This window comes from Engystomops pustulosus, chromosome 3 (assembly GCF_040894005.1).
Source record: "Engystomops pustulosus chromosome 3, aEngPut4.maternal, whole genome shotgun sequence".
NCBI classification, from domain to species: Eukaryota; Metazoa; Chordata; class Amphibia; order Anura; family Leptodactylidae; genus Engystomops; species Engystomops pustulosus.
Genome location: NC_092413.1, coordinates 158,157,048 through 158,179,025, shown reverse-complemented (window position 1 = coordinate 158,179,025; position 21,978 = coordinate 158,157,048). Strand labels below are relative to the sequence as shown.

At 41.8% G+C, this 21,978-nt stretch overlaps 3 protein-coding genes across 4 annotated transcripts; 1 reads left to right on the top strand and 2 right to left on the bottom strand.

Moving 5' to 3' along the window:
- Window positions 1-20: 20 nt before the first annotated feature.
- On the bottom strand, window positions 21-12,125 carry MRPL47 (mitochondrial ribosomal protein L47). Its single transcript, XM_072142747.1, has 7 exons — window positions 11,875-12,125; window positions 11,593-11,735; window positions 10,250-10,310; window positions 7,897-7,993; window positions 7,392-7,522; window positions 320-415; window positions 21-180 (listed from the first exon to the last, which is right to left on the bottom strand). Exons 1-7 carry the CDS (start codon window positions 11,970-11,972, stop codon window positions 72-74), a joined length of 735 nt encoding a protein of 244 aa, XP_071998848.1. The 5' UTR covers window positions 11,973-12,125; the 3' UTR covers window positions 21-71.
- On the bottom strand, window positions 425-7,142 carry LOC140122183 (uncharacterized). Of its 2 annotated transcripts, none has more exons than XM_072142745.1 (2): window positions 3,108-7,142; window positions 425-2,858 (listed from the first exon to the last, which is right to left on the bottom strand). In XM_072142745.1, the coding sequence occupies exons 1-2, from the start codon at window positions 4,907-4,909 to the stop codon at window positions 2,621-2,623; spliced, it is 2,040 nt and encodes a 679-aa protein (XP_071998846.1). In that variant the 5' UTR covers window positions 4,910-7,142; the 3' UTR covers window positions 425-2,620. The 2 variants fall into 2 exon arrangements, with proteins under 2 accessions (XP_071998846.1, XP_071998847.1); XM_072142746.1 differs by having other exon boundaries at window positions 425-4,450; window positions 4,901-7,142.
- A 68-nt stretch (window positions 12,126-12,193) lies between the features above and the next one.
- Window positions 12,194-21,510, top strand: NDUFB5 (NADH:ubiquinone oxidoreductase subunit B5). The gene is made up of 6 exons (XM_072142748.1): window positions 12,194-12,370; window positions 17,492-17,577; window positions 17,721-17,787; window positions 18,009-18,070; window positions 19,211-19,317; window positions 21,282-21,510. The coding sequence occupies exons 1-6, from the start codon at window positions 12,250-12,252 to the stop codon at window positions 21,400-21,402; spliced, it is 564 nt and encodes a 187-aa protein (XP_071998849.1). The 5' UTR covers window positions 12,194-12,249; the 3' UTR covers window positions 21,403-21,510.
- Window positions 21,511-21,978: the final 468 nt, after the last annotated feature.

The following is a 21,978-nucleotide window of genomic DNA, read 5'->3' as shown; positions in this document are numbered from 1 at the left end:
AGTACAAAAAAAAAAAACACTTTTCTGCATAAGTAGAAATACAGGATTATTTATTTCACAGGTGATTTATCTTAAGCTTCCTTAGCTATGTGTGGAAACTTTTTCTCTAGTTTTTTTTGCCTGTCCCTTGCAGCGTTTCTCTGTCTTCTCTCGTCTCTCAGCTGCTTTTCTGTCTTTAACCTAAAAAGTCATAAAAGGTGGAAGTTTAAGCACGAAGCCCAGAGTAATAAACATAAGAGCATTATAAGTCTACAAATGTCTGCAGAATTGTTATACAAAAATGCTTCTAAAATCTTATAGGACAGTTACAGACGCATACCTAATATAATGATCAACATATGGCAATGCGAAAAACTTCTTTGCTCGATGCTTTTTGTTCATGTACCAGGGAATAGCATATTCATGGAATCTATGCCTGTAGAAAAATGTAAAAATATAATTATACAAAATTTCACAGAACGCTCACATTTGGATACTTCACATAAAATCGAAAATAGTTGCATTCACATGTGATATTTGAATTGCGTTTTGAAAGTGAAACGTAGCAGGGAGGAGTGAAAGGGCGTTGTTCCACGATTAGAAAAATGTAGCAGACGGCTGGGAAGGGTTTTATTAAAAAAAAATAAAGCTTAACTCACCTCCTCCATCGCTCCCGACGTCCCATGCACGTTTGTTTACTGGCACACAACAGCTCAGATCCGACAACAGGCCCACCCGGAAGTTGTTGGAGCAGAGCTAACGGAGAAGTGCAGGACATGGGGAGCGACGCACAAGGTGAGTATTTTTATTTATTTTTTTAAAGCCCTCCCAAGACTCCCCTTCAATATGTTTTTCTTTTAGCATCTTTTAGTTGACCACCTACAAGTGTTTGTATGTAAGTGTCGTGTGCTGAATTAAGAGGGTCTACGACAGCCAAGCTTCCACTCTAATAGCTGGGCTTCAATTTCAAATGTTTAACCTCTTAGTCCAAGTTCACACTTGCTTTCAGACGGTTCCATTCCACTTTCCGGTATCAAATAGTGGGGGAAAAAAAAAAAAAAATAGTCCAGCGACTTTTTTTTTCTGCCGTTTCAATGGAAATGTAACGGAAGGTCAATAAAGGACTTTGCCTTCTGTTCTTAGTTTCTGTTACATTCTACTAAAATGGAGAAACCCCCAACACAGATGTTATCTGAGCCTTGAATTGAAAGCTATGTTTATTATTATTCTATGTTTACTTCCAGTGCATATGTTGTGATGTCACACGGGTGCACAGCTCGTTATTTCACAGAGAGTGATCAGAGCTGTCTGATAATGAGCTGTGCACCCGTGTGTCCATAACATGACCATGGATAGATTCATATGCACTGGAAGTAAGAACTAAAAAAAAAAAAAGGGAGGGATTATGTAGGAACCCTACACAAACCATATCAATAATTTGCTGAAAGTGGACAACTCCTTTAACCATCTTTTAATCCTGTATTTGTAAAACGGCAAAATACAGAATGATGACTGGTGCATACTTGGAAAAAAAAATGAACAAAAATCTTTGTGGAGCCTAGGATTTAGGAGGGTTAATGTGGATGCTGTCCCCCATGGAGAGACCACATGGCAGTACAGTGAATATTTTTCAACATTGCACCACGTGATTTCTCAATTCAATTAAAGGCAATTGTAAAGACCCCAAATATGAGAAATCATGTAGACTGCAGTTCAACTACTGCACCAAAAACCTCTGTAGGGTGTTGGGGAGATCTGTTCACACATCATTCACTCTGTTGTAGCCAACTGTGCTACTGAGAATATTGTAACTTTAACCCTAGACAGAAAAAAAAAGTGTGGTCTGTTTACGGCTCGTGTGTAGATAAAGACTGGCCGAGCCTTAAATACGGGCAAAAATAGGACCCTCTGAATTTTTGGCTCAGACAGTCAGCTCACACACAGGGTTGTAGACAGCAGACATGAGGATGTGTGTTAGCTGTGGAAACAATGACCAACGCATATCAGAAATGGTGAATTAGGACTCACCGGTAATTCGGTTTCCATCTAGTCCTCCATGATGGCCCACTTGGAGGATGACCCTTGACCTCTGTAGGGACAGGAAGCAGAGAGGTTAAAAGCCTCCCCCCCTCATCCTCCCGCCAGTGTCTACCAAATAACTACACCGGTGGAAGATACAACATAAATTTTATTCTGCATGTTTTGTAATCACATACAAAGAATAACAACAAAGAGAAAAAATTTTTTGGAGGGAAATATATATAGGCCGTCATGGAGGACTAGATGGAAACCGAATTACCGGTGAGTCCTAATTCACCATTTCCATAACGTCCCCCATGACGGCCCACTTGGAGATGTACCAAATAAGTAGAATCAGGGCGGGACTACTGCCTGGAGCACCTTCCGCCCGAAGGCGAGATCCTGTGAGTTAGGCAAGTCCAGCCGGTAGTGTTTAACGAAGGTGGATGAAGAAGACCACGTGGCAGCTTTGCAAATTTGCTCGAGTGAGGCACCCCTTCTTTCCGCCCAGGAGGCAGACATGGCTCTGGTAGAGTGGGCTTTCAGGTTAGGAGGAACCTCTTTACCTAGCTCAGTATAACACTTGGCTATGGCCATTTTTATCCATCTGGCAATCGTAGTTTTAGATGCCTTTACCCCTTTGTTCTTCCCCTGAAACTGAACAAAGATTGTGATCCTTGCGCCAGGACTCTGTGGCTTGTAAGTAAGCCAAAACCGAGCGTCTTACATCTAAGGAGTGCCACGCCATTTCCTTGCTTGAGGAAGGATTCCCGCAAAAGGATGGAAGGATTATTTCCTGATTTCTGTGAAAATCCGACACCACCTTGGGGACGAAACTCGGGTCTAGAGTCAGAACTATCCTGTCGGGAAGAATGTACATATAAGGCTCTCTAATGGAAATGGCTTGTAGTTCACCTAACCTCCTAGCTGAAGTTATGGCTATTAGGAGGGAGGTTTTTAGAGTTAAATCTTTTATATTAGAGTTCTCCAAGGGTTCAAAGGGAGGCCTGGAGAGAGCATCTAAAACCAGGGAGAGATCCCATGAAGGAACTAGCTTCAAAATCTGAGGCCTGATCCTTTTCGCGGCTGTAATAAATCTTTTGACCCACCTGTGATCTGCCAAAGGATGGTCGAAGAATGCGCTAAGGGCTGAGATCTGGACTTTCAAGGTGCTTGAGGAAAGACCAATCTCTAGGCCCCTTTGTAGGAAGTCTAGGACCTGCAAAATATTTGGGTTAGTTTGAACGGGGGGATTAGCCCCACAAAAGGTTACAAACTTTTTCCATATTTTATAGTATATGGTGAAGGTAACCTTCTTCCTACTTGCCTTCAATGTGGCCATCACCGCTCGGGAGAGGCCTTGGGATCTTAAGAACTCGGACTCAGGATCCAAGCCGCCAGTTGGAGACTTCCCGGATCTGGATGAAGTATCGGGCCTTGGTTCAGGAGGTCTTTCCGAACCGGAAGGATTAGAGGTTGTTGAATGCATAGAGATCTCAGCAACGGGTACCAGCTTCTTTTTGGCCAATTTGGGCAGATCAAGATCACCCTCGCCCCGTCGAGCAAGATCTTCCTCAGGACCTTTGCGACTAAGGGAATAGGGGGAAAGGCATACACTAGACTTCCGTTCCAGCGATGGCTGAACGCATCCATGTAATCCCTGGACTCGCTGGCCTCCAGAGAATAGAATTTCTGGCACTTTGTATTGACCCTTGTGGCGAACAAGTCGATTTGGGGAATACCCCAGATGGTGGTTAGATGTTGAAAAACTTCCTGGTTGAGGCACCATTCGTTGGGTCGGATTTCCTTCCTGCTGAGATAATCCGCCTCTCTGTTTAGGGTCCCTTTCAGATGAGTGGCCAAGATGGAAAGGGTGTTTTCTTCCGCCCATAAGAAGATGGTGTGAGCCAGGCTTGATAGTACCGGGGATCTTGTACCCCCTTGTCTCCTTAGGTAGGATACTATTGTGACGTTGTCCGAGAGTATGTGTATGTGATGATCTCTCAGGCAGGCTGTTTGACTTTAAAGCTTCCCACACTGCTCTTAGCTCCCTGTAGTTTGAGCTTTTTTTTGCCTGGGATGCAGTCCAAGACCCTTGCTCGAAGTGGGAAGGGAAGACTGCTCCCCAACCCGAGCTGCTTGCATCTGTTATAATAGTAATGTTTGGGAGGTGGTGCCAATGAACCCCTTTTTCCAGGTTTGTCGATTCCATCCACCACAGTAAGTCCCTCTTTACAAAAGATGGGATCCGGATCTTTTTGTCCAGTCCCGAGGATTTCTTGTTCCAGCTGCTTAAGATCCAGTTCTGAAGGATCCGAGTATGACTCTGACTCCATGCGACTGCAGGTAGACATGCTGTAAGGAGCCCCAGGGTCTTCATCGCCTGTCTGACCGATATAGAGTCCCTCCTTCTGAGAGAGTGAATTTGGTCTTTTATGTTGATCATCTTTTCCTGGGGAAGAAAAGACATCTGGTGAGTTGAATTTAATATGACCCCCAAAAAGGTCTTTTGAGTGGAAGGTGTTAAACTTGATTTTTTCAGATTGATTAACCATCCCAACTCTGATAAAATCTTTAGGGAAGACTCTCTTGCTGTTAACAGGCTTTGTCTGTCTTTCCCTATTATTAAAAAGTCGTCTAGGTAGGGTATGATAGATATGTTTTGTAGCCTTAAGAAGGCTACCACCTCCACCATAATCTTGGTGAAAACCCTCGGGGCAGATGAGATACCGAATGGAAGTGCACAGAATTGAAAATGTAAGACAGAACCCTCGGGAGATAGGACCGAGAACCTGAGAAATTTTTGAGATGCAGGGTGAATAGGTACATGGTAGTATGCATCTTGTAGGTCTAATGTGCACATGTGGGAGTCTACGTGAATAAGCTGGGTAGCAGTTCTTACCGACTCCATGCGAAATCTTCTGTAAACAATGAAGCGGTTTAAATCCTTTAGATTGATGATCAGGCGGTTCGGCTTTTTTACTAGGAACAACGGGGAGTAGAAACCTCGTCTTTCTTGCTCCCGAGGAACTGGTACCACAACTCCAGTGTGGATGAGGTGAGATACTTCCTGCCAGATGATGGAATGTGTAGAGAGAGAGACAGAGGGTAAAGGAGGGATAAATTTTGAGGATGGGGGGGGGGGGGGGGGTAACAAACTCTATCCTGTAACCAGATTCCATAATGGTCAGCACCCAAGGATTCGTGGTGATCTTCTTCCATTGGGATAGGAACCCCAGAAGACGCCCCCACCCTGGCGTCATTGCTTCTTGTTTCCTGAGCCATCTGGGGGGTTGGAGAACAGGAAACCCCTTCCCCTTCCTCCTTTAGGGTAGCTCCATTCCACGGTAAGCCTCTCTGGTGTCTCTAAAAGGACGAAAAGAAGTCTTTCTGGGGATGGTTTTACTTTCCGGAAAACCCCTTTTTCTGTCCGACGCTTTCTCTAATATGGTGTCCAGTTCAGGCCCAAAGACAAAGGCGCCTGAAAAGGGAATATTGCACAACTTAGATTTTGAACGTATGTCTCCGCTCCATTGCTTTAGCCACAGGGCCCTTCTAGTGGCATTGGTCAGGGCTCCCTCTTTAGCAGCGAAGCGTATCCCTTCTGCTGATGCATCTGCCAGAAAGGCTGTAGCGGATCTCAATAATGGAAAACTTTCTAGTAAGGCTTCTCTAGGAGTGCCCTCTTGGATATGGGATTCCAACTTTCCCAGCCAAAAAAAAAAGAGAGTGTTCTCGCCACTGAGGTGGCTGCTAATTTCGACTTGAGACTTAACATAGAGGTTTCCCAAGCCTTCTTCAGTAGGGCCTCTGATTTTCTATCCATAGGGTCCCTGAGTTGTGCCGAATCTTCGAAAGGAAGATCCATTTTCTTTGAGACCTTGGATACTTGCACGTCCACTTTAGGAAATGAGTCCCAATCTTTTGACTCTTCTTGATCAAAGACTAAACGTTTTCTAAAGTTCTTGAAAACTGCGATCTTTCTCTCAGGATCCTTCCATTCTTCACTGATTAATCCTCTCAGTGTGTCGTTAAGTGGGAAGACACGGTGTTTCTTAGCCTTAAGCCCACCAAATAGTTCATCCTCACGGGATAAGGGAGGTACTTCATCTTCAAGATTCGGTGTATCACGCATGGCTTTTAAGAGATCGTCCAGATCCTTGTTCTGAAATAAGTAACGGGAACCTGATGCCTGTTCGTGATCCTGGTGTTCCTAATCTTCAACCCTAGAGCAGGATGGAGAATCTGAGATACAACCCTCTTCTTCCTCGGATGAGGAGACTGATACGGGTCTTGCCCTTTTTTGCGGGGGGCCTCCCTGAGTGGCTGCCGCAACCGAGGAACCCACTTTCTCCTCTATAAAGGTTTTTAATTCATCCATAAAGCACGTTTTTTCTTCCCACATGAAGTCCTCGATGCAGGTTCTGCAAATAGGCTTTTTATATCCCTCAGATAGAGTGTGGAGGCACATATTACATTTTTTAACAGAGATTTTGCTTTTCTCAGGTTTTTCTCTACCAGGTCTCTCAGATTTGACCGATTTGTCTTCTTTACCTTTCCCCTTAGACCCTTGCTCCTAGGGGAGGAAGGCAAAGACAAAATGACTTGGTGTATTTTATCAAACGTAAAAAGCTATATAATTTGCCGTACAGCACCACTCATGTGAACCAGGGGGTGGAGTAGGCCCAAGTCTGCCTCATCAGCCATTATATGTCTGGGACGGCTAACACCTCGAATCGATGTCATAGACCTCAGATCAACTGACTACCCGCTTTAGAGGATTTAAATACCTTTATGGGGAGCCCATCCCCCTTGCAGGTGGCCAGCTTCCTGATTCGCGCTGTCCGAGTGTATCCGGAGCTCCGCGCTGTAACTTCCGGTCGCGACCGGAAGTCGTCATCGGCCACGAGGGATTATGGGAAATGTAGTTCCTCGCGTCCGCGCGAGGGCCCCGACCTGCCAGGCCGCCGGAGAGGACGAAGACCGGACCAACGCTGAATCCAGGGAAGGCCCGCACCGCCGAGCCAACTGAGGACCGTCCGGAGGGGAACTTTTTGGATAACGTCCCCCCCCCACTAGGAGAAGAGAGACCCTCTCTTGACCTGACCCCTGTAGGGACAGGAAGACACTGGCGGGAGGATGAGGGGGGGGGAGGCTTTTAACCTCTCTGCTTCCTGTCCCTACAGAGGTCAAGGGTCATCCTCCAAGTGGGCCGTCATGGGGGACGTTACGGAAATCAATGTTCCTGGGGGGGGGGGGGGGGGGGGGGTTTGGGATCGGGGGGGGGGGGGGGAGCTTAATGATACTTCATAAAAGGTTCAGAATAAATGACTCTGCTTTCATGTTGAACCCTTCTGTTTACTTCTACAAGTAATATTCAATAAATATATTACCAGGTTGTTTCCCCAAAGCAGTCCTTTCTCCATTCTCCTGGTCTGGCCTTTTCCTGACCAGTCTGTAAAAGCCGCAGAGCATCTTCTCTTTCTCTAACCACAATGTGAAGATTTTCCATAGACTTATCAACCTGCAATAAATTGGACAATAAAATCCTAACTTTTAAACAAGCAAACTAGAATTATCAAACTATGTATAAATCACTTTGTATAAATAACAAAAAAAGAAAGATATAGCCTCACCCTTCTCACATATGGCTGAGGAATAATGCTGTGTTAGATGTATTGAATCTATGATATAGACTAAACACTGCTCACAGGCTCAAAGTATTAGCCATTTATAATGCTACAAGTCACTACCTCACTATAAGACTGCTATCCTGTCATTACACTGTCAATATAGGACTGTGACCCCCCAGGGAGGCAGTGGCTCACAGCACTAGGATATTGAGAGCCCAGGCCCTGCACAGTGTTTAGTCGGCCTTAGACATATCCTTGATCATACCTTGAAGAGCCGTTCAGGACTAGGCATGGCTACTCTTTGGCGCTTGGACTCCTGCTCTAAAGTCATCAGCATATTCTTTTCCTTTAACAAGACATACCTAGAAGTAAAGACATAAACCGATGCATTTACCATACAGACAGTTATACTATAGAAAACATATTTTGTGAGATTGTCATCTGCCCCTTATACAGTTAAATGTTGAGCCCATTTTGAAGGTCTCGGACGTCAGGCCTCTTTGGTCAAAGGTGACAACAGTTTTATCTGCACTGTGGATATTTCAGTGTAAATTATCCCAGATGGCTCTCCGAATAAATATGGTAATATCCTTGGACAGGGAAGAGGCTAAACACATGATAAATAGGATGTAAAATATCTATTACAGCCACCAGCATAAGGCAGAAGGACCCACTTCTTCCTCTGCAATACCACTGCTATTTTCTCCACATTGTGGTGTTTGGAGAAGAGTAAGAGCCATTTTCAATACACATTAAAAGTTAATGTGGTTGTCAGCTTTCAGAAAATCAACATTGTTTGCATAATGGAAAGTTATACAATTTTCCACTATCCTTGCTGTATCAATTTCTCACTGTTCTCTATATCTCTGCTTGCTGTCATTCAGCAGAAGTTTTCTGTAGATAGAAATCTGTTCATGTCATGTGATGTCCATGCACCTGTGTGACATCACATGACTATCGGGCAGTTTTAATCCACAGGAAGTAAATAAGTTTTTAATAAAGTAAATAAATAATTAAGCTTCCCGTTTAACCTGCTATGATCCATCTGTGCCAGATCTTAAAGGCACAGTATGCAAGTATTGAAGGGTATTATCATAAACAAGAAATCAGATGATTTCTTGTTCATGTCCCATAATAAAAAAGTAATAAAAAAAATGTAATTCAATGAAAAAAATTAATAAATATGCCCAGAATCCCCATCAACACATAAAATGACATATAATGTGAAAAATGTCAAAATCATAACACACATATAGTATCACCGTGCCCGTAACAATCTGTTGAATAAAAATAAATCATTATTGAACCTGCAAGATGAACGGTGTAAAAACCAAAAAACCGGTAACACACAAATATTATTTATACCTATTTCATCTCACACAAAAAATGCAATAAAAAGTGATTAAAAAAAAAACAAAAAAAAAAAAAAAAACACATGCTCCATAATGATACTGGTGCAAAATGTCCCGCAAAACAAAAAAAACACCAAGCCATCAACCAGCTCTACAAAAAAAAAAAAAAAAAAAAATAGTGTTATGCCACTTAGAAGACAGCAAGCAAAAAAAGATTGTTTTCCCCCCATTTTAGGTTTTATTGTGATATTCACCTTATCGTACTGACCCATAGAATAAAAATAAGATAACACCGAAAAAATAAAGTAAAGAGTTAATATGTTTTCAATAGGGCATACCAACCCCAAAATTGTATCACTGGAAATCACATCTCATCCTGCAAAAAAATATTGCCCACACGTCCCCATTAACAGAAAAACTAAAATGTAATTGCCTACAGAAGGGCGGCAATGTGGAAACTAAAATCCACTAAGTTCTATAGGACAAAACTGGAAGCTGCAGGGTGCTCCCTCCCTACTGCTCCTCGCTGTGCGCCCCTGCAACAAGAAATGTCCACATTTGAGGAGTCTCTGCACTCTACATTGATAACAAATTTTAAGATGGGTTTTCTCTTTTTATCTTTTGGAAAAGTGTCAATTTTAGGGCTATATGAATTAGTGACAAAAATTTGACCATTCTAAATTTCATCTCTGTTTTGTTTCAATTACTAAGCAGAACACAAAGGGTTAAAAATCTTTCTAAAAGCCGGTAACAAAAATGATCCCAAAAATTTAAATGTAGAAATTTTGGAAAAAAATGAAATTCTGTTCTATTTGTTAGCTGCCTAACGTCATAAAAGAAGATATATGGGAAATGTTAGTTAGTAACTAATTTGGGTGATAAAACGATCCGTCTCAAAACCAGATCATTTCAAATTCTGAAAATGTAAAATTTCTCAGAAAAAAAAAAAATGTAGCAATTTTAGTTGTTTTCATAAATAAAACCTAAAACATATCGATATGAAGTACAAAAAAAAAAAATCTCATTATTTTGGTAAATTAAAGTTATAACCATATAAAGCGACACATGTCAGAATACAAAAATAGAGGCCGAACAAACTGGCTGTGTCTTGAAGGGGTTAACGGCAGCCAGCAGAGATCTAGAAAATCATGAAAAATTGATACAGGAAGTACACTGAAAATTTGTATAACTTTTCTTTACACAAATAAAATTATTTATGGAAAGCGTTTTCTCTACAAGACTGTAGCAGACTGTAACAGCACTAACCAGAGTTTGTGTAAATCTTCACTACTTTTGCACCTCAATTGGTCTACAGACCATGAATCACCTGGCAAAAGATTTAAAAAAAACACATTAATAAAGTTTTTTTTTCCTGCACAAAATCATAATTGTTGTCTAAAGTGGTATTCCCACGGAGACAAGATTCTTAAATGTACTCAGGATAACAAAATAACACGTTCTCCAATTCAGTATTATTAACAAATATACAGCATTTCACAGATTTAATTCTAACCTGGTGTACACAATTTTAGTTGCCCCTGGACCAGGCTGTAAATTTTCAGGCTTGGGGGTCAGCCATGGCAGATTCTTCTCATAAATATCTTCTCCTGTCTGCTAACTGCATCGGACCCCCCCCCCCCCTTACATTCCATGACAAGCTCACACACAGACACTTCGTGCCAGCAGTCTACAAGCCACAGATAAGATCTTTATATCAGGGGGAGGAGTTAAAGCAGAGCCGACTGTGATTGTTATAACTCAGATGCAAGCACATCTGAGAGTGTCATTATCATGCATCTCATCATCTTCTCATCTTTGATCGGTCTCCTCTTTTTACATGTGTCAGATACTAGTGAATGTTCAGAAGCCAAATAAATGTGTAGATAAACCCTGGACCCTCATAATCTAAGCACATTGTCAGCACACAGTATCTTGTTACACAGAATGATCATGAAGAGTCTTAGAGAGTCCCCACTCACCACCTGGAATTTTACACTAACCATCATTGAGTGATAGTATTATTGCGGGTTTAGCTCCTAAATAAAGAGTTAAAAATCTTTATTTGAGAACTTTCCTTCACCGGAAAACCCTTTAAGGCCTCATACACAGTGCTGTGGTTTTCAGCCATGTGATCTCTATATATATATATATAGATCTGTAGATGAATATATGCTCATTTACTGGAGCATTAAGGGCTGTGCTCCAAGTCTAGTTACAATCCTGGAATATAAACGCAGTTTTCATAATGGAGCTGTCACTTAAATCTTATCCACTGATCTCACGGGCAGGTCTATAGCTAACACGCTCTAGAGCAGTTATACACCCCCAAAACTGCTTATACACCCCTTCCATCCTCATGCACATCATCCACACGGCAACTACAGGGTAGAAACTGAAAGAGAAGATTTGTAATGCGCTACGGAATTTCTTGGCGCTATATAAATAAAGATTATTAATAATATTAAGATTTCTGCTGTGGAAATGTCTTACAACATTTGAATACATTGTGTGAACAGAGTCCTATGACTTCTACATTGTGAAAATAGCATAAATTATTCCATTTTACAAGAAACAACACACTTATCCCTTTGCCCTTTATAAAAACTGACCAGATTTCACAGTATTTTCTCCCCAGTTTTTTGGGTTATCAAAGAATTCCTCCAGTCCTCTGCGAGCGGCCGATGAGTGGAAGGACATAGAGCCCAGCCATGAAGGGCTGTCAGCAGCTCTGGTAGCCGATCCATGGAAGATGCTGGAATACACAGTGATACATGTACTGAGATTACAGCATACATTACTGCGCGGGACGGTAACGCAGTGTGTGAACTGGGGTAAAGGAAGATGAGCTGGGGGTATAGAGCTCAAGCACAGGACAGAATGAATGCACATACCTACAACACCGCCCCACAGTCCTAACAGAGACGAGCATGGACGCCTGGCACACGCTCCTGCAACCTGTCAGCAGCCCCCTGACAGCGGACGCCGCCATCTTGTCCGGCACTGAGCCCCACAATGCTCCGCGGCAGAAAGTCGAAGAGGAGGCGCTGACGTAATGACACACAATCTGGATGTAAGGATATTATTACATCATGTGTATTAATATAGTGACTCTTCACGGCAAAATAATCCCAGACAGGCAGAGAAGTTCTAAAAAATGAGTTTATTTATCTCCCAATGGAGGAGGAAACCGAGTACTAAATGTGTCGCAGGGGATAAGGCGTCATGACGGCGCTACCCACAATCCCCGTCGCCTGCCCTCAGTAAACATGGCGGGCATGAGCCTACTGCGCTCTGCGGCGGCCTCTCTAGTCAGCCGTCTGCAGCCCGTACAACGCGCTGTGCTGGGGAGAAGCGGCCTGCTGAGGAGGGCGCCCCCTGCCGCTAAGGGTAAGCTCCCGGGCGGGTGCGGGGGAGGCCGCCATACGTCCGCAGTGACCTTGGTGGCCGCTGACATTGAGGTGATCTGGTGGGGGTAGTAGTTTCCTATTGATGTGGCGGTTGCAGGGCAGTAAGGAAGGGGTAGAAGTGACTTGTACATACCCCTATACCGGGCTGTTCTACCCACAGGACATGGCTGAGGTGACAAGCGCATGAGCTATAATAAAGCACATTCCCACATCTTCTCTTTAGGCAGCGTTCACACATTCCGTGTGGATTGTGGTCATTCAGAGTTCACAGACTGACCACACAGGTGGAGGGGCTCCTGGCATCCTTGTGATAAATGATACAAGGAGTCCTTGCCGCAGAACTGTGATACGGATCTATTACTCCCATGTCCAGCACTGCATTATGTTATCTGCGCTGTTATCTGCAGCCATCTCTGATGAAGGGAAGGATGTCAGTCACACACTTCCCAAAAATTATGATTTTTAACCTATCCACGTTAAATGCAATGAAAGTGATCAGAAAAATGTATCTAAATGAAAATGGTAGTGTTCAAAAGTACATGTTCTGCAAAAAACAAGCTCCCAACCAGCTATATAGACCATAAATTAAGTGTTATGCCACTTGGAAAATGGGGATTCAAAAATTAGATCCCCCCCCTCAAATTAGGCCTCATTCTACAAAATTGGTAAAATGTAAACTTAAATATAGAAATTTAGTGTCTCCAAAATTATACTATAGAGTGAACACCGAAAAAGTCAAGAATCAAATACAAAATTGATGTATATTCTAAAATTTTCTCGAAAGCCCCCTCCATACATTTTTAGCAATAGGGCATAGCCCTTTTTAAAAATACATCTCGTCCCTCAAAAATGGTAGCATTGAAAACATCAAAAGTTGCAAAAAATTACACCGCCCACAGCTCCATGCACTGAAGTATGAAAAAGTTATTAGCGCTAGAAGATGGCAAAATAAAGATTTTTTTTTTTTGAACATGAGGTTCTAATTTTTGTAAATTTTGTATTTTGAACAAATGTGGTATCCCCTTGATTCAAAAAATAAAGTAGACATGTCATTTGTGGCGCACAGTGAAAGCAGTAAAATCCAAGCCCACAAGAATACGTCACAAATGCGTTTTTTAACCATTTTCACTGCATTTGGAATTGTTTTCCTGATTCTCAGTACACGGCATGGAATATTAAATACTGTCAGCTCTTTACATGGAAAAATAAAAATGTTCTAGATTTTTGAAGGTGGGGAGTGAAAACAAGAAACGGCCTTGGCGGGAAGGGGTTAATATATAACAGGAATCCTGGAAATCCTCATACCGCTGCACTGATGCGGGAAGCTGTATGTATATACTTGATACAGTTTTTCTTTCAGCCTGAAGAATAATAATGGTAAAGGTGAACATTCCGTTAAAAGACAAACTCTGGACTAAAGGAAAAAGTACAACTGGGCTGAGCCAAACTTCCTCACTTTCCCTAAGGGTGCGGTCACACATGCAGCTAGCGCTAAGTTTAGAAACTATGGAAATGCATGCGATCGGTAATACAATGCAAGACACCGGGTTCTTGTTACTGATCGCTTGTGTTTTCATAGAAACACATACCCGATCGGGCCGAGGCCCGCCCCCGTACCCTTGTAAATTCAGCGCTAGCAGTACACATGACCACACCCTGACCTGACTTCGACTCCAACATACTTGGGGGATAAATTGACAGCTTTTTATCACTATTATCATAGAATAACCAAATTATTTAGGTAAAAAGGGTTTTCCCACGAAAAAAAATAATCACATCTCAATCACCTAGTGATGTTAACACAAAGATGATTTTAACCCCTTACTTTAAAATGTTACTCAGTTTTATTTCTGTTTTAGCTCCTATCACTAAAATTCCAGAGTGTGGTCAGGGCCTCTCTAAGCATACACGTTATGATCCATCTAGTTCTGTGGGGTGACAACACGGTTAGATTATCAGGGTACAGGTGTATATACGCTTATACCTGGCTACTGACATTGTACTAACACATTGAAAGAGATGAGAAAGATCAGAGATGCATGAGATACCTATTACACAGAGGCAATTTTACACTATCAGCTCTGCCTGCCTCCCCCTTCCCCTAGATCACTTATCTCCTTGTAGTTTACAGCTCCTCTCTGCTCACAATGTCCTGGCAGAAAGCGAATCAGTGAGTGTCTCTGAGCTCAGTGCAGGGGCGTAGGTACAGGCTCAGAGCAGAAAGACATAGTGAAGAGCACGTTTCTGTGCTAGCTAAGTTTCTAAGTGGGAAAATTGACATCTTGGACTGGAAGACACAGGATGGAAGACTGTGTGGTATCTTCCCTCCAAAATTCACACAATGGAAATATAGTTGTCTATAACTGGGGCATAATGCATAATTATGGGTCCCCAGTTACACGGGAGAGTACACTCCGGTACACTCTTGGACCGATTATCGGAAGCCTAGCTGCAGGGGAACCCAGCCAATTGCAGAACACCCCTAATATTAGGCTTAGACACCCCGAATCTGGTATGGGGTGAAAAGTAATAAGTGGTAAATGGCACGATGTCACCTTCCAAAGAAAAGTTATTGAGTTTTAATAAAACCCCAGAAACAAAGAGTACCTGACTGATGGGAGGGGGATACAAAAAGCTCCCCCTCACCGTGACATCATGGCCACGGAAAAAAACACAAGAACAGAGGACAGCGCCTTGGGTAATAACGTTGGGTAGGTAGAGCAGAACAGTTGCAGATAAAATACTCTCCTGCTATGCAATAAATAATTGCAGGTAACCCTCATTAAGGGGTTATCCGAAAGATGTCCTACGGTAGAAGAAAGCGATTGGTGTTAATCTGCTCCCAGGCTCCAATAAACCAGACTTCTGAGTCAGGGCTGGTGCACGGTAAAAAACGGAAGAAAAAAAAATGGGAGAAAAGTTGGGGCTCTAAAGGGGCGCTATACCGAAGTGATATGGAGTATCACACTGATCACTCCTGCAGTTAGAGGACTCCATACATTAGAAGACTTGATCGCTGTCTATTCCCTGTCATAGGGCCAAGGAATTTCTACCTATTTCCATAGCAAGAGTTTTTTTGTTTCAGTTTTCTTAAACTCTCATATAGGTATCATATGTGTATTGTTTTTTTTTTTCTACTTATTTTTATTTGACAATTTTTGTTTTTGAGTGCACTATATTTTTGTGTATATTAAAGTCTTAACTTTAATAAGCCTCTGCTTGTAGCCTTAAAAAAAAAAATAATCTAAGTTTCCGAAGGGATTACGTTACTAGGTCATTTTAAAATAGTAAATGTAGTGAGTGCATGTGCTGTGTAAATTATCAGTGTGCATTGTCTGTGTGGTTGAGGTGCCTACGGCCTTTGTGTAAGTAACTCGTGGGTGGTGGCAGTGACTGGATCTGGATGCAGAGAGCGTGGATTAAATTTAGCATTAGGACGCCATTTGGTGGGCAGTGGATGGGGCTTAAGGGCTAAATTCTGGGACTCCATAAAGTAGGTGCACACTGTGTATGGTGTGGGGTTCATGACACTAATTGTAATTACACAAAACACTTTGTGAATATTTGTTTAGTGAGTCTATGAATTTGTTCTTATTGCCTCCATTGGATTCTCCTTCATAGATGACCTCAAGTCTGACCTAAATATATTGAGGCTAGAGAACAGCCCCTATACACTGACTTGGTTTGGTCGCAGTGCGGTAACCGCAGGGATAACATCTCTAACTATTTCTGAACATAGAGGAATTGCCTGATGAACAGTCAGTTTTGATGAATGTTTTTTTTTCTGGGAACATCCCTCTATTTGTTTCACATCATAATGCTTCATAAATCATTTCTGAATTTCAGATGCTAAAAAAACGGTTTCCCCTATATATGGTATATAGAATCAATTAGAGCAGCTAACCTCTACAAACATAAACTTAGACGTAAAGCAAACCAAAACCTAGAGCAGTATACAGAGACAACATACAATGGACAATCCTGCCTTGATCCAGTTTTCCTGATCACTTTGGCAGTTCTAAGATAAGTGCAGACATTCCTTCCTCTCTGAGCTCTAGGGGAGGAGCTTCACTACTGAGCTTGTACATAATGTGCAATCACACTCATCTCTCATCAGTCTTGGATCAGGAATAGCATAGACTTTTATAGGACATTCCATAATTTTTGTAACAATATATTTATTGTTGTAGTCTGTCTATTTTATTCTGACTCCACAGCCCTGCTTTCCAATGCTGACTGTACCCACAAAGAACCTTTCTTGCGGTAGTGGACCTAATATGCCCATTCCGTGTAAAGACAAACTTAAGAACCAATGAAAACTGGTTATTTTTATTTGTATTGAAACCGTCATCAAAAATCAGGCAGAACTTTTTTGTGGTACCGTATATACTCGAGTATAAGCCGACCCGAGTATAAGCCGAGGCCCCTAATTTTACCACCAAAAACTGGGAAAACCTATTGACCTGAGTATAAGCCGAGGGAATGCATTGGTCACAGCCCCCCCCCAGTATATAGCCAGCTTGCCCCCAGTAGTACACAGCGAGCCCAGCATTAAAAAAACGTATATACTCACCCTCCGTTGGCCCCGATGAGCAGCGCTGCTCACCTGATGTCCGCGCGGCTCGTCTTCAGGCTTCCGCGCCCGTCTTCTGCAGGGCGCCGCCATTGATCTCTCCCGGGCGGCAGGCGCATAGTATGAGGCGGCGCTGCTGACGTCATACAAGCCGGCGCCTGGGAGAAAAACAATGGCGCCGCCCAGCAGAAGAGAGAAGACGGGTGCGGAAGCCAAAAGACGAGCCGCGCGGACATCGGGGGAGCAGCGCTGCACACCGGGGCCACCGGAGGGTGAGTATATAAGTTATTTTTTAATTAATTTTTACTGAGACCCTGTGTTTAGGTAATTTTTTTTTTGTACTTTAACCCTTCCGATGAACAGACACAGCACTCAAAGAGAGTATATAGAGTGAGCTACAGGGACTTGCTGCTAAGCGCACATTGGTATAAAATATAAATAGTGAGAAAATAAAATTGCATCAAAATTCTATTTGTCATGCAACCCTGTAAGATAGTACAGTAAATCTCCTATTATTTTTTCTTGTAGTGCCTGTGCGATATGGGAGCCATGGAAAGAGGTTGTTTGTAATCACACCGTCCACCTACTATGATAAGAGATTTCTCCAGTTATGCGTAAGCTGCCTCTATCTCTTTCTTGCCTAGCTCTATAGTATCTCTATTCCTCACACCAGAATATTTGATTTGTAAATATGAAAGATTTGCACTGACAGAAGTAGCTAAGACTTTAGGGCTAACTTGTCTCTCGTCTCTCACAGAAATTTTATGCATTGCTGACAGCAATACCTGCGGGTATAGCCATTGCACTCATCAACATTTTCATTGGTAAGACTCTTAAGATTAGTAATATTTTTTATGTATTTTTGGTAGCGGAAAAATGTTTCACATTTGGAAGCTTGATATGTGTTTGATGTAGCGACAGCTTGACATAAGCTGCCACATAGTCACAATTTGCTTTTATTGAGTGATTGTCTTGTGTTTGTTAAATGAACACTTTGGCAACTGAATTTGTTTATCAACAATTCTTTTTTTTTTTTTTTTATTAGGACCGGCAGAATTAGTTGAAATTCCAGAGGGTTATGTTCCTGATCCCTATGAATACTACCAGGTAGGCTGTGGATGATGTACAACATGTCAAAATATGTTACTTACATATGTTACTTTAAAGGAAACTTGTCACAACAGTTTTCACAAATCCAACTATTGACAGGTGCCCATAGAGCCCTATTAACTAAATGCCACCCTTCTTTTAGCTTGTGTTTCCCTCCCATCCCCATAAAATAAACTATGTTATCTTACCTAGCATAATCAGCAAGTCCAGTGGCTCCTCCCCATGTCCTATGCCTCCTTCTCACCATTCTCACCACACTTTGTCATGTGACCAAGGTGATGTCATCTAAGGTCATTACCGACTAATATTTGCAAAATCTACCCTATGCGTGTATTTGATCACATGAAATCACAGTTTGCCTCTATGTACTTTTCTTCCTCTACATGCCTCCATGGAGGCTGCTGTGACTTTGTGATCAGATACCATATTTACATTTTTGGGCCAAAATTAATGTAGAGGCGGTCCCCTACTTAAGGACACCCGACTTACAGACAACCTCTAGTTAAAGAAGGACCCCTTTGCCCACCGTGACCTCTGGTGAAGCTCTCTGGATGCTTTACCTTAGTCCCAGACTACAATGATCAGCTGTAAGGTGTCTGTAATGAAGCTTTATTCATAATCTTTGGCCCCGTTACAGCAAAAAAAATTTGAAACTCCAATTGTCACTGGGGCAAAAAAATTTCTGAAGTCTGGAACTACAATTATAAAATATACAGTTTCGACTTACATACAAATTCAACTTAAGAACAAACCTATGGAACCTATCTTGTACGTAACCCAGAGACTGTATTGTCCAAAAAATTGCAAATGGTAAATACCATCTCCATTTTGTTTTAACCCCTTTAAAACACCTAAAGCGTTAACAAACGTCTTAAAGTTGGTTTCTCATACATTTTAAGGGTGTAGTGTCTATAATGGATTAATTTATGAGGTTTTAACCTTTCAAAGTCACTTGAAAACAGAGCAGGTGCCTGTAAATACAGGTTTTGGCGCTTGATGGTGTCTTTCTTGGTAAATAGACATGGCACATTGTCCTGCCAAAAGGCGATTAAATGCAGCATGAAATATTTGTTTTGTCTTTTTTTGTTTGTTTTGGTTTTTAGTTTGAAATTTCAACTTTTTTTTTTTCTTTTCCAGCATCCGATTACTCGTTTTCTGGCTCGTAATATATATCACGATTATCAGCAATCATATGAACAGGAAATGTGTCTAATCCATGTTGAAAATGAGAAACGGATGCTGAGGTATGTACACACATCCACGTAAGATTCTGTCCCACAAGCACAACTTGTCACCAATCTGCGGAATTTGTGACCGGTGGAGATCAGTGATCATACATTTATCACTTGGGTGTTTTACTTTATGAATTCCACTGATCTCATTGATTACATGTAGTCAAGTGTAATCAAAATTTAAAGCTTGCCCTGTAAAAATTAAGCCCTTACTCATGTTTATTTACCGAAAAAATTGGGTGGAACAAGGTAAAACTTAATATACTCTAAATCAGGGGTACGCACGCTTTTTTCGGTCCAAGGGCCGTATTGTCACTAGTGCAAAATACTGTATTTGTACAATAAGTAACACAGACCCCAGAGAAGACTAGAGGACGATTATAATAATGATGGAAATTTTTTGAAGCAGGAGGTAATTGTGAATAACTGGCTGATAGACCCCAGTACTGTGCCCTACCTGCAGCCAGCCAGGTATTCATACTTATTGTCTGCTGCACTGGGACTATTCTTGCCTTTTTGCTGCCTGAGATGAAAAGAGTATAACTACTATAATACTGCTCCCTATGTACAGGAATATAACTACAATACCATAATACCGCTTCCTATGTACAAGAATGTAACTATTATAATACTACCCCCATGTACAAGAATATAACTACTATAATTCTGCCCCCCTATGTGCACGAATATAACTACTATAATACTGCCCCTATGTGCAAGAATATAACTACTATAATACTGCCCCCTATGTGCAAGAATATAACTACTATAATACTGCCCCCTATGTACAGGAATATAACTACTATAATACTGCCCCCTATGTACAGGAATATAACTACTATAATACTGCCCCCTATGTACAAGAATATAACTACTATAATGCTACACACACGAGGTCTTGTCTTCTCACTTGGGTAGCCCCTCTAAATGTCTGGTACCCCCTTCTCACACTGTTTTTAGTGAAAATGAGGTCTGTGGTGATGAGTTCACTTTAAAGGAAATCTACCATCAAAATCATGCACGATACACCAGGGACACATACACACAGATTCAGACACTCTGACTGTGGTAATCTTATATTTGTTATCCATGGCGCCCCTCTTTCTAATACCAACTGTTACAGCTCATTAGCATAATTTTAAGTGCTGTAGGGGGCGTTAACAGAGTGCCAAATGCTGTTACACGTATCTTCTTCCTTCTGCCTTATGTAACTTCACCAGAGGAAGTTTTGGCACACGGTGGTAGGGGGAGGTGCTCCTGTACAGTCTAAAATCCTGTTAAGCTACAGGCCCTCTGGCTCATTAGCATCAATTTTTTTTTTAAACTTCTTTTTAGAGGAAGGTAGCCATGGATAACAAATATAAGTAGATTATCCCAGTCATAGTGTCTGGATCTATGAGTTGGGCTGCATTCAAACGAACATTTGGGGGACATACCCTATAGACAGTAATGGCCACACTTGTACCGCTCCGTACACGGGAAAAAGATAGCACATGTTCTATCTTTCCCCGTGTTACGGCCTGTACGCTGCGCCTCTCCATGGAGAGAGGCGGGTTCGTAGCCTTGCGGACATACGTTCGTCTAAATGCAGCCTAAGTGTCTCTGGTTTATCATACTTGATTGATAGTAGATTTCCTTTCAAGTTAACAAAATATTAATTTATAGTACTGTATAGTTACAACTAAATTTGCCAAAAATGCTCTTCTTGTCCCATAAAAGTATATTTTGACAGATAAAGATATGGCTTTTGGAAAGTCAGACTGAGAAGACAAGGAAAACAAAATATGTTGTTGAAAGGGAAGGTGCAGCGCTATTTTTATTACATGTGGCAGACTGTAGTTCTATGTCCTCTATAAATGCCCCTCATGGTCAGGTTGGTGGTTCCCCATTGAAAAATGTCTTTCTTTTTTTTTTTTTTTTTTAATTCACAGATATGTTTTTCTACATTTTTAATGGCTATTTCTTTGTAATTGCAGGTTGTATGAAAATGCAGCGCGGCGCTCTATGAGACAGAATGGCGACGGACCATGGTACCAGTTTGAGACTCTGGATAAGAACCTGATCGATAACTCACCTAAGGCACGACCAGATGAATAATGCTTGTGGCTACTCAGTTGTAAATCTGTATTTTACATGTCAACCTATTCTATTCTTATATTGTCTTATTCTGGTTTCAAATAAACTTTGTACCAGCGTAGTATAATACTTACTGGAATTCAATTATTACATACCTCCCAACTCGTGGGACAGAGAAAGAGGGATAAAAGAGTTGGAAAATTATTTTTGTCCTAAGCCATGACCATTTCCGCACAACCTCATCATAGTATAATATTCAACTTAATAGTCCCCCTCATAGTTTAATACCTTCTTCCTGTGACCAGCCCCGATTATTAAATGAAATCTGGCTTTTAAGCAGGGGTGTAACTACAGTGGTAGCAGCCATAGTAGCGTCATGGGGCCCCAGCATCTAGGATATTGAGTGTGTATATGCTGTTTGTCTATATATGGCAGTGATGGCAAACCTTTTAGAGGTCGAGTGCCCAAAATGAGACCCAAAAACTATTCGCTTTTCCCAAAATGCCAACACGGCAATTTAGGCAGTAACAAACTTATTGCTACCAGAATCTTTGAGCTCCAATCTGACACCTTCTCACTCTTCGGACAGGACCAAGC